This window comes from Aethalodelphis obliquidens, unplaced genomic scaffold (genome assembly GCF_003676395.1).
Source record: "Aethalodelphis obliquidens isolate GAN/ISIS:26980383/991018 unplaced genomic scaffold, ASM367639v1 scaffold9, whole genome shotgun sequence".
Lineage (NCBI taxonomy): Eukaryota > Metazoa > Chordata > Mammalia > Artiodactyla > Delphinidae > Aethalodelphis > Aethalodelphis obliquidens.
In genome coordinates, this window is record NW_020837953.1 from 46,371,069 (window position 1) to 46,383,785 (window position 12,717).

A 12,717-nucleotide genomic window follows, 5' to 3' on the forward strand; every position below is an offset into this window, starting at 1 on the left:
TCTTAAGACAGAGATAATATATCTTTCGAGAAACCATTTTTCCTGGAAAATAACTAGAATAGTAAGTAGACCTAGAAGATGTAAAAAATTGTAATTGAAGGCAAAGGAATCTTGCTTTGAGGTTGTCACTTTTATTTGAGTCAGCTCTTATGTTTATTCTTGAGAGGAGCTCTGGAAATTTGGAGAAGTGGCTAGAAAGAGTCTTCAGAAGGTAATGCGCTGTGAGACATCCTGAGACATTTTGCAAGGCTATCCAAATTACTTTTTGCAGGTGGAAATAATTTAACTACAGGTTCTTACCCTTTTAAATTAATGTTATGGGTTATGAAGCCCCTTTTGTATACTTGTACCCATTATATGTTGTTTACTAGGGTACACTTTACCTTTTCCTTTAAAAGTTAGAGAAAACAATTTGTATACAGAAAGCATAGTTTACCCTTACGCATTCAGACATCTTTCATTATTGGTGTGATCGAAAATCCCAAACCATATGCTAGTTGAGGCCCAAAACTGTTTATATTTAAATTTGATATCACTTGTCCTACCTTTTTTCCTATTGCCAGTGAGAAGTTTTAGTTGCTAAAGCATGAGTAAGTGAGTCATTTAACAAAACGTTATTTTAGGAAGGAAATACGAGAAAATGTTAAAGGAAAATCAATTTCGCTCTCTCTTTCCTCTCCTAGCATTTTTGAAACGTTGGGGTTATTGGAGTGGTCGGATTTTCCCTGGAATTGAGTGAGAAATTCAGAAGACTGAAGCCCAGGCTTACTGTCTACCTTTCACGGAGGCCCAGCCGTGAGAGGACAGAAGAAGGCACGTGGCGAATCATGACAGCTGATAAAGACAAAGACAAAGACAAAGAGAAGGACCGGGACCGAGATCGGGACCGAGAGAGAGAGAAGAGAGACAAGGCGCGAGAGAGTGAGAATTCAAGGCCACGCAGGAGCTGTACCTTGGAAGGAGGAGCCAAAAATTATGCTGAGAGTGACCACAGCGAAGATGAGGACAATGACAATGGTGCCACCACGGAGGAGTCCACGAAGAAGACCAAGAAGAAGCCCCCGAAAAAAAAGTCTCGTTACGAAAGGACGGACACCGGGGAGATAACGTCTTACATCACGGAGGATGATGTCGTCTACAGACCAGGAGGTGAGGCGCCTTTGGGTCTTTACAGTGTTTGTGGTAGAGAAACGATGTCAGCATGTGGATGCAGGCAGGCGTGGAACCCAGAAGAGTGGGTAGTGGTTTGGGGCAGGAAAACTCCAGGTGGGAAACAGCTGCCAGCTTTGGTCATCTGGGTGTGCCCGCCTCCACTCGCCTCCTGCCCTGGCCGGTGTGCCTGTCGTTCTTTCCTTGTCTTCTGCTGCTCATTCTCGCACTTCACCGCCTGCCCAGTAGTTTTCCTCTTTCCACTTCCTCCTTGCCTTTTGTCTTCAGCACCGATTAGGCTGTGTTGAGACCCTGCAGAATGGAGTACACAGTGGGACAAGTAAACCTTCAAATTCTTGGGAACAGGACATTTTACGTTGGCTACAGGAGTGACCAGAAACTAGAAGGTGTTTTTAATGGCCTTCAGACGAAGGTTTATTCCTCCTGATGACCTCCTTTTCCAAAATATTGATCTTCAGGGTCTCTAGTCAGTGATAATAGATGAAGCCAACTAACCTGCTCTGTTTTCCAGGAAAGGTACTGTGTTCACTCAGTATATTGAGGTTATTTATAGCAGTTGTTCAGAGAGAGAGAGAGAGAGAGAGAGAGAGAGAGAGAGAGACCCAGCTTTCAGATGAGATTCAGGGAAGCAAGTGATTCAGAACCTGTTGAACACCAGCAGAACCTTCCTTTTCCATATGACGTATTGTGCGTATTAAGGTACTTTTCTTACAGAGGTCAGTAAAACTAGCTAAAATCATTTTGTTTGAATTACTTACAGTGCTCAGGAATGATGTGAATTTCATGAGATGTAATTAACAGATTAAAAGCCTCTCAGTTTGATATTTTTCCAGGAGCGGGAGATTAAAGAGATTATGTCATTAACATGGTACAGTTGTTTTGCTGAGGAGTACTGTAACTGTGCTCAACTTCACATAAAGTATCGGATTTTTTCCCCACAAAGGAATTAGTTTTGAATGTCAAAAAATAATCAATGTTAGAAATTACACAGATAAGCTTGTATTCACAACTATGTTTTGGTTGATGATGAACTGAGAAGATATTTATGTGATAAAAAATTATCAAAGTTGAGGTTTGGGGGAAGTTGGAGCTCTGCTCTAGAGATTTGGTAATGTGTAGGTTACAGTACTATCAGGATCTTTGATTCAGACTTAGATGTTGGATAGTCAGATTTTCTTAGCCACTGAAGACTTACCGCAGATTGCTTGCTATGAACCTGTGTGGTTCTAGATCATGAGAAAGGAACAGAATGGATTAACTCCTTTAGCTATAGATTACAGGATGATAACTTAAAAATAAGGAAAGATCTTGTTAGCCTTTTCTCTTGATACATAACAATTCAGTGTGGTACTATACTATGATCTTTTGGATCACTGTCAAAAGTCTGGCTGCCTTGTGCAGTACTAAATGCCAGCCTTTCTCAGTGGAGTGTTACTGCTGTGTCAGTGGGGATGCTTCCTCAAAATATTTGTAGTCAGAACATGTGGGAAATGCTGCACGTACTGTCCCTCATGTGAGAGAGTCATAATTAATGACTCTGAGAAGTCCTGCAGTTAAGGAAACCTCTTTAGCGTTGAAAAAAAAAAATCTGCCGTTCTTCCCATTTATGGGCCTGTGGCATCCTGTTTCTGCTGAGTATCTCCCTAAGAAAAAACATTTTTGAGAAAACTAGTTTGAGAACTGTTGCACATTCATATTGCATATTCTACAGGATGAAAGGAAATCCTTCCTGCTTGGTGCTTAGAAGACTCTGTGGAGGAAGGTTGCTAATGGCTTATTTTCAAAACAGCGGGTTCTTGTTTTGGGGAAGAACTGTGTACTCAGGGAGGCAGACATTGTTTCAGTATATCTGAGGACCTTTGTGAAATGTGAAAAAGATACAGCCTCTCTGGAAGCTAAATATGTTATAAAGGATGTACGACAACCAAAAATGGCTATGAAAGTTTTCTTTGGCGCTCAGAGCATAACTACTTCCTGTGAGGTGCCCCTTGTGCTTGGGGGCTGACAGCTGTGGCCTGGGGTTTGCATCCTGCCAGGTCCTGCCAGTCTGTAAGAGTAAGTAGGAGTAAGTAAGAGTCTTACTCTTTGGTAAGGAGACTGTTTCTGACCTTCTCAGTGGTTTCATTTCTTTTGCGGTTATGCATTCGAAGCTAAATGACTTCTCCAAATAGCTTCTTTCTCAATGGAGGATTTTAAAGTAGTGCCTATTCTTTAGCTTTATCTAAACTGAAGAATCAGAAGTAGGGTACTGTGGTTAGATTCCCAGGTGGGACTTGATTCTTTTCTTTCCTTCGTCTTTCTTTTTGCTCTTTCTCTTTCTTGGTGCAAAGTACTACAGTAACATCTTCTGTTAGTGATGAAAAACCATTATCCTCACCCAATTGCAGAGATTCTCTGTGGTTTGTTGTATCTTAAGTGTTTTAGTAGGGACTTTATGGGGCATCATAAGGGATTTCTTCAGTGTATTATTGTTATTCTCATTTGTTTCTTTAGGATGTAGATCACAAATTAATTTTTTTCTTTTTCCTTTTCTGAATTGGTTTTAATACTCAAATCAAGTATAAATTGTAAATACCCCCCAAAATGTCATTAAGAATGAGCCTAGCAGTGAGTGATACTGTGAGGATAAAAATAGACTATTATATAACTACACTTCCTTGTCCTAGGGGGACAAGCCTATGTTCAGATTATTTGGTCTGAGAAGAATGAGGTTTTATTGAGAAATCGGGTATTTAGGATTTGTCGCTAGCTAAGGTTTAACCTCATGCCTGGTTACAACCAGTTCTCTTTTGCTCCTGCTCATCATCTCTGGAGTTACCTTTATTTTGCCCTTAGAGGCTCAGCATAATGGACTTGTAGTTACAGTGCCCATGTTACCTCCTGCCTTGGGGTCTTTGCACTTGCTGTTGCCTCAGGTTAATGACCAACCCCCCCCCCCCCGGCCCTCCCCATCCCCAACACACGCACAGACATACTTACTTAACTGCTCTCCTTTCTTCATTTCTCCCATTCCAGTGTCATTGCCTTTCCCCTCCCACGTTTTCCAGATTTCCTTAATAGCTACTGTCCTGGCATTATGTATCTTTTCTTCTAGCACTTATAACAGTAATACTTTTCTATTTATTTCTGTTACTATTTTAGGATTAGTAGCTGTCTCTCTCTTCCATAAAGGCAGCAACTCTGTTTTTGCTTATTCCTGGAATCTACAATAGTGTACACATAGTGTGTATTCCATAATATTTGTTTGCGTTTGTTTGTTTGTTTTGTTCTTGGCCTCGCCGCTTGGCTTGCGGGATCTTAGTTCCCCGACCAGGGATTGAACCTGGGCCCACGGCAGTGAAAGCGCCAAGTCCTAACCACTGGACCACCAGGGAACTCCCAGTATTTGTTGAGTAAATAAGTTTCTGAAAATTTTTTTCAAAAATATATTGACTGATAAATGATGTCAAAGTTAGAATAATGCTTCTGGAAGTCCGTCTTGAATCATTTATTTCCCAATGGATGATTTAACAGACTTGTTATAAAATAAAAACCAAAACAAAAACCTTGTGGAGCTCTGTTTATATTTTGCATCTGTGTCTAATCTAACTTCTTTGTTGTCTATCAGCCGTTACTCTACTTTTGAGATGACTGTCACGGTAACAAATTGGTTCATTACACAGCTGTGTGCAGCCAGATTTCCCTTATGGGCCTCTTTAGCATAGAGTATTGATTTCTAAAGTTTGCTGTGGGTGGCATATAAATTTCTTTCTGCTTTTTTTCTTTTCCCTAGCTTTATTGAGATATAATTGACACATGACATTAAACTTAAGATGTATAACATAGTTATTTTATATATGTATATAATGCAAAATGATTATACCACAATGAGGTTAATTAATACATCCATTACGACCCAAAATTACAGTTGTGGGTGTGGGTGTGGGTGTGGGTGGTGTGAACTTTTAAAATCTATTCTCTTAGCAACTTTCAAATATACACGGCAGTATTCTTAACTATAATCACCGTGCTGTACATTACATCCCCAGAACTTATTCATCTTATAACTGGAAGTTTGTACCCTTTGACTGCCTTCACCTATTTCCCCTACCCCTATCCCCCACCTCCACACCTGTGGCAACCACTAATCTGTTCTCAGTTTCTGAGTTTGGTTTTCTTAGATTCCACATCTAAGTCAGATCATACAGTATTTCTCTGTCTGACTTTTGCACTTAGCATGATACCCTCAGGGTTCATCCGTGTTGTTGCAAACGGCAGGATTTCCTTCTTTTTTTTCAGTGGCTGAATAATGTTCTGTTGTATACCTATGCATTTTCTTTATTCCTTCATCCATCAGTGGACCCTTAGATTGCTTCCGGGTCTTGGCTATTGTAAGTAATGCTGCAGTGAACCTAGGGGTACAGATATCTCTTCCAGATAGCGCTTTTATTTCCTTCAGATACATACGCAGAGGTGGAATTGCTGGATCAAATGGTAGTCGTATTTTTAATTTGTGGAGAAACTCCCATGCTGCTTTCCAATTTACATTCCCACCAATAGGATATTCACTATTTTCAGTTAGATACTGTGATTCCTTTATTCTTGATCAGGTAAAAAGAGTCAAAAAATTAAATTCAAATCATTGGGAGAGGGCTTCCCTGGTGGCGCAGTGGTTGGGAGTCCGCCTGCCGATGCGGGGGGCGCGGGTTCGTGCCCCGGTCCGGGAGGATCCCGCGTGCCGCGGAGCGGCTGGGCCCGTGAGCCATGGCCGCTGGGCCTGCGCGTCCGGAGCCTGTGCTCCACAACGGGAGAGGCCACAGCAGTGAGAGGCCCGCGTACCGCAAAAAAAAAAAAAAAAAAAAAAAAATCATTGGGAGATTTTTTTTTCACTTGGGCAGGTCACTTTTGCTTGCTATTTCGATAAGGAAAGTGTTTTTTAAAATGTGCTTATTAAGCTGGTTCTCTGTTTTTTGTATTCTGTCATTTCAACTGATAATTTTTGATTCTCCCATTTACCCTGGACATATTCGTAGAATAAAAGAAATCTCCATCACATGCAAGAGAGGAGGGAAAAAATCCAAGACTCAGAATTTTCATGTTTGTTATATCTCTGGTTCTTCCGTTTTCATAAACAAAGAGTGAAATTTTTCATGAAGATAAACTTTACTTATAAAAGACGAAGAACTTTTAAGTTTGTGGTTTACGAAATCTTAGGTGAAATAAAACATTTCCCCCTTTTATTTGCAAATTTTCCTTATTGTTTGGAACTGGGGACTTGAACTGATAAAGGACCTAGAAACTAGAATTGATTTTATATTGAACATTGAGATGTTAATTCCTTTTGATGCAAATGGAATCTAAGCTGGAAAAATCTAAACAAAGTGAAACCTGGGGATCTAGTTTGAATTAAAATTACACATACACACACACACACACACACACACGGACTATTGAAGTTAAAAGGAGACTATTAATCAAAGCATAATATTGAGTGGACTCAAAAGAGTATAATACTGTATGATTCCTTTTATATAAAGTTAAAAAACAGTTAAAACTATTCTTTGGTGTTTTGAAGTCAGGATAGCAGTTACACTGATGGGGCGCTGGTGTCTGGAACAGAGCATGAAGGGGACTTTTGGGTCTGGTCATGTTCTGTTTTGTGGTGATAAGTGCTGGTTACATGGATTTGTTCACTTTGTGAGAATTTATCATGCTTTGCACTTTGCTGTATGTCTGTTATACTTAAATGAGAAATTTACTTGAAAAGAAAAAGGAAAGTTAAAACGTGAAACTTTTAAAACCGTATAGTCTCCCTTTGGTTCAAGTTTCTATTTAAGGAGGGAAGGGAGTTACCAGCGTTTTAACAAATCATCTGTCCTAACATTTAGCTGCTGATGCTTCACTGAGGGGTTGGTCTTTGACCAGTTAAGAGGCTGAATTTGGTTTCAGAGTCTTGATTTTCTGAATAATTGAAAGCTTATCTACTGCAATCACACAGATAAACATTTCCTTTCTAAAATAAAGGTGAACAAAACTCTGGCATTTGGTGTTCCAGGACATACATTTTAGGAGAAAATAAAAGCTCATTTGATCTGCAGCTTTTCATCCATGGCTTTTATATGTAGAAGAATTTTAGGTAGAAGTGACATGAAAGTGAAGGTGTCTTCTTTTTTTTTGCGGTACGCGGGCCTCTCACTGCTGTGGCCTCTCCTGTTGCGGAGCACAGGCTCCGGACGCGCAGGCTCAGCGGCCATGGCTCACGGGCCCAGCCGCTCCGCGGCATGTGGGATCTTCCCAGACTGGGGCATGAACCCGTGTCCGCTGCATTGGCAGGCGGACTCTCAACCACTGTGCCACCAGGGAAGCCTGAAGGTGTCTTCTTGAGGCATTCTTATTTGGGAGGGGGCTTGAGTTTTTCTGATGATTGTGAGAATATTTTTTGTGTAACAAGAAACATGAATTCTGGCATAAAGGAACCTTTAGGGATGATAGTGGTTTGACTTGTTTACAAGTTCGTTTGCACTTAATAAATCTAATATTAACCTCCTTAGAGCCTTTCAGTGGATCCCATTTGCTAGTAGGACAAAGTCCAAAATCTTCACATGGCACACCAGACTGTGATATGATTGCCTATCTCCACAGTCATCTTTAGATTTTTTTTAATCTGGGAGGAAGCACAGTGAGGCAGTGCATGAGTTTGCAAGGGCTGTCATAATAAAGTACCACAAACTGAGTAGCTTAAACAACAGAAATCTATTGTCTCACAGTTTTTTAGGCTACAAGTTCGAGATCAAGGCCTCAGTAGGGTCATGCTCCTGCTGCAGGTGCAAGGGAAGAATCTGTCTATTCCAGGTCTCTCCTAGCTTCTGATAGTTCCTGGACTTGTGCTAGCATAACTGCAGACTTCACGTGGCATTCTCTTTGTGTGCCTGCTTTTGTGTCTCACCAAATTTCTCCTTTTTAGATGATTCTTTATTTATTTATTATTTACTTTTGCAGTACGGGGGCCTCTCACTGTTGTGGCCTCTCCCGTTGCGGAGCACAGGCTCTGGACGCGCAGGCTCAGTGGCCATGGCTCATGGGCCCAGCCGCTCTGCGGCACGCGGGATCCTCCCGTACCGGAACACGAACCCACGTCCCCTGCATCGGCAGGCGGACTCTCAACCACTTGGGCCACCAGGGAAGCCCTCTCCTTTTTATATAGACATCAGTCATTGGAGTAGGGCCCTACCTCATTCTAACTAGTTATGTCTGCAGTGATTGGTTTTCCAAGGAAGGACACATTTTGAGGCACTGAGGGTTAGGACTTGAATGTATGAATTTTGGGGAGATGCAGTTCAACCCATAACAGGCAGGAAGAGCTTTGTTGCTATGTGGACTCAAGTTTGAGTGACCCAAGGTTTAATGACCACTTCAGCTCTCTTAGTTGTGTCCTTGGAATAGTTGTGAAAGTGTATTTCTTATTTTTAATCACTATAATGTGTACTTTTAGTTGTGGGTTGTGTTTTTATTTTTTCTGTTTCTTTTGAAATTTTATTTCAACTTTTCCCAAGCCTCAAGAAATGATTGCCTTTTAAGTGTTTATTAGGAAGTTATTCAAATTCTAAATAGATGTAAAAGAAAAAATTTTAGCACGTAAAAAGTTACTACTTTACGAGGGTAGAAGAAGCAAGAGGAACTTCTAAAAATATTCGAACCAAAAGAATGGAAGGTGGTAGAGTTTTGAGACTAGTTAACCATATCTTTTTCTATTTCATAAGGAAGGGGTCCTTAAGTACAGTGAGACATGTCCTCCAGACGCTTGCTAGAGTGCCTGAGGTTGGCCACAGATGGGCGTCCCAGGAGAGTTGGTTAGAAACGCACAGTCTCAGGTTCCACCCCAGACTTACTGAGTCAGAATTTTTGTTTTCAAAAGGTGATTTAAATACACATTAAAATTTGAGAATCACTAATCTAGACCAGCGCTTCCCGGTCTTTTTCAGGTTAATGCACAAATATAAAATGAGCACATTGCCTTGAGGGTTGAGAGGACCAGCATCCCAGCATACCTGTCACTTATTTACAGCAGAGTGGAATTTAGGCAGATCCAAAAAAGGGAGAAAAGGAAGATACTCTTTCATGGCTAGAGTTGTTGTGTGTGTGTGTTTTAAATTTAATTAATTAATTTATGGCTGTGTTGGGTCTTTGTTGCTGCGCGCGGGCTTTCCTCTACTTGCGGTAAGCGGGGGCTACTCTCGGTTGCGGTGCGCGGGCTTCTCATTGCGGTGGCTTCTTTTGTTGCAGAGCACAGGCTCTAGAGCACAGTCTCAGTCGTGGCGCACGGGCCTAGTTGCTCCGCAGCATGTGGGATCTTCCCGGACCAGGGCTCGAACCCATGTCCCCTGTGTTGGCAGGTGGATTCTCAACCCCTCTACCACCAGGGAATCCCCCATGGCTTGAGATTTTGATGTAAAATGCAGCATATGTAGTTCAGGAGGAATAGAGGTGGCTGTAGAATTAAGTTGTGACCAGTCTGCTGGGAAAGATTTGGATCTTCTCAAGTGCCTGATTGCAAAAGGAACTGTGAACCTGGTTGCAAATAAACAGATGTGAGGGAGAGAGGGAGCTGTAATCATGGATGATAACTAACCGTTTTTAAAACACCTGCTCGTTTCCAGTACTGGGCTTGCTTTACACGTGTTGTTTCTAGTCCCCAAAGTCTCTACACAAATCAGTCATTGTTTCCCTGTAGTACATATGGGGACAGAGAGGCCACACAGCTAGTTTGTAAGACCGCACGGGCCTGGGAGAATTGGTTAAAGCCAAGAATGGATGGACATTTGCAAAAACTACTGAAGATAATAAAAATAATAAACACACTTATGTTGAAAGATAAAGAAGGGATAGGCCCATTTCTTAGAAAATGCAAATGAAATAATTACTTGGCTCTTTTTCTTTCTCCTACTCCTAGTTACATCTTGCCTCCTTCTGAAAATTGTTTATCGCTCACTTGCTAGACACATATAAAGAATTGTTAAAAAGGTAATTGCATAACAGTTACGGGAAGTATGCTGAGTGGGGCGAGGTAAATTGTTGCAGAATATTCAGGCTACTGTTGAAACCTTACCCCAGCAACTGAAAGGGAGGATACGTGGTTTATGTGATCTAATAAATGCGAGCATATTGTATTCATTCAAGTTTTCTTAATGCAAGCTGGGGGACATTGGGCACATCACACACAAAAATAATTTGTTGGTAGAATAACACACAGAATGGGTGGAAACCTGCCTGATCGAGGGAAGTTCCGATTCTGGGTCAGCAGAAACTACTGACCATTCCATCTGGGTGCTACCACTGGAATAGGTGTCCTTCAGCATTTTCCTGTCTTGCTGTCACTCAGCTCCAGTCACAGTCTCAGAAGAGTAAGTTTGGTTGGTGAAGCTTGAATTGCGTGTCTGTGTCTTGGATCAAGAAAGACAGATCTTGACTTATTGCTCCCCCTAAAACTACACATGGTGGAGCTACAGTAATCCTCCTCAGTGGAATTCGGGAGCTGTTTGGTGGGGAAAGTAGATGAGAGATGGCCGGGAGAACGGCGTGTGTTCCCTGTGTACCACTTTATCAGGAGACTCTCACTGTGTCACCAGATTCAAGGAGAACTTCTAACGACATATGGATATTCATAAATAGTTTGTTTTGCTATGCATGTGCTAGGTAAATAGAGGAACGATGTCAGTGGAACGTGTGACGTGTGCTGGTTCATATGCAGCTTTTCTAGGCAAGAGGTGTGTGACTAGAGGAAGTGGAATTATAGTGTGCAATTATATGGTATAATATAGGCTTATAGTTTAGCAGAAAAGGAAAAAGAAGATGAGAATTTAAGCCTTCAGTTTGGCTGTTGCACCAATGAGAGCCCTTTCATCTCTCTTTAAAGTGAAATGAAAAAATGAGCACCTGTCCTGGGGCTCCTTCTCCAGAGAGGTGCACCCCACCTTACATGCCTGCTGTTGCTCGCCTTTACAGAAGCCCCATGTTAATCTGCACTGTTTCGGTACCTTCGAGTCAGCATCTGCTGTTTTTATGAATTTTTTTTTTTTTTGCGGTACGTGGGCCACTCACTGTTGTGACGTCTCCCGTTGCGGAGCACAGGCTCCAGACGCGCAGGCTCAGCGGCCATGGCTCACGGTCCTAACCGCTCTGCAGCATGTGGGATCTTCCCGGTCCGGGGCACAAACCCGTGTCCCCTGCATCGGCGGGCGGACTCTCAACCACTGCGCCACCAGGGAAGCCCCTTTTTATGTATTTTAAGTATTCCCTAAGGCAGCCTTCATCACCTCTGTGTGCCTGCTTGGGCTAGGGTGTGTTATTTCTTGAGGTTATACTTACTGATTTAAAAAAAAGTGGGGGGGACTTTCCTGGTGGCGCAGTGGTTAAGAATCTGCCTGCCAACGCAGGGGACACGGGTTTGAGCCCTGGTCCAGGAAGATCCCGCATGCCGCAGAGCAACTAAGCCCATGTTCCACAACTACTGAGCCTGTGCTCTAGAGCCCGTGAGCCACAACTACTGAAGCCCATGTGCCTAGAGCCCGTGCTCCACAATAAGAGAAGCCACCGCAATGAGAAGCCCGTGCACTGCAACCGAGAGTAGCCCCTGCTCGCTGCAACTGGAGAAGGCCCACACAGCCACGAAGACCCAATGCAGCCAAATAAATAAAATAAATAGATAAATAAATTTATATTTAAAACAAAACGGTAATCTGATTTTAGAGTTGCAGTAGTTTTGGTTAAGCTGCCCCTTACCCTGTATTTTATTTTTAATAAACATTTTTTGCAGAACATGAGGTTTTCCCAACAACATATATATTGTGTTACAGCAGAAGTGTCTACATGAGAAACAGTGAACCACAATGTATTCTTAACCTATACATTCCAAAAGAAACAAAAATGTTCTAATGCGGCCATTTGAAAATCACCCTTGATAATGGCAGGTATATGTTATGGATAAATAGTAGTCCTTTGAAGGCATTTTTATGAACAATTAATCCTCAAACTCAGAGATCTAGCTTTCTGGTAATCTATTCACCTGTTTCCTGGATCCCACTTTTAGCCTGCATCCAGAAATCCTCTGGACACCCCGCACCCCCCCAAGGACCCCTGATCTGTGGCCTCACCCCTTCTCACAGTCCCTTTACCCCTTGACGTTTCACACCTGGTTTAAATGCCGCCATTCCCATTTCTTTTGTGTCTTTTCCTTGCTGTTCCACTCCAGAAGGACAGGGATCTTTTTCCTTTTAGCTCACTCATGTACCCCAGTTACCTAGAAAAGTGTCTAGGACATTCTAGGCACTTTGTTATTTTTTCCCCAGATGTTTATCAGCATAGGCAGGGTGGTGACTCCACACTTGAGTGTTCACCCTGTGTTTCTTGGGCGGCCTCTCTTGAATAGCATTGTCTCAGCTGTGCTGCCTTTAGGAGTTGGGCAGTAAACACATGTACAGAGTGGCTGATGTAAGGACTTCCTTGAGAAGGGTCCTCAGGCTGAAATTTTATGTAGAAAAGACTATCCAGAAAGTTTACTTTGGTTTAAAA

The 12,717-nt window shown here is 42.1% G+C and overlaps 1 protein-coding gene across 1 annotated transcript in view; it reads left to right on the top strand.

Moving 5' to 3' along the window:
- The window catches only part of RERE (arginine-glutamic acid dipeptide repeats), a 435,053-nt gene that overhangs the window by 166,716 nt on the left and 255,620 nt on the right, over window positions 1–12,717 (top strand). The window contains 1 exon segment of the mRNA XM_027110298.1: window positions 684–1,149. Coding sequence (XP_026966099.1) covers window positions 828–1,149 — 322 coding nt within the window. The 5' untranslated portion in view covers window positions 684–827.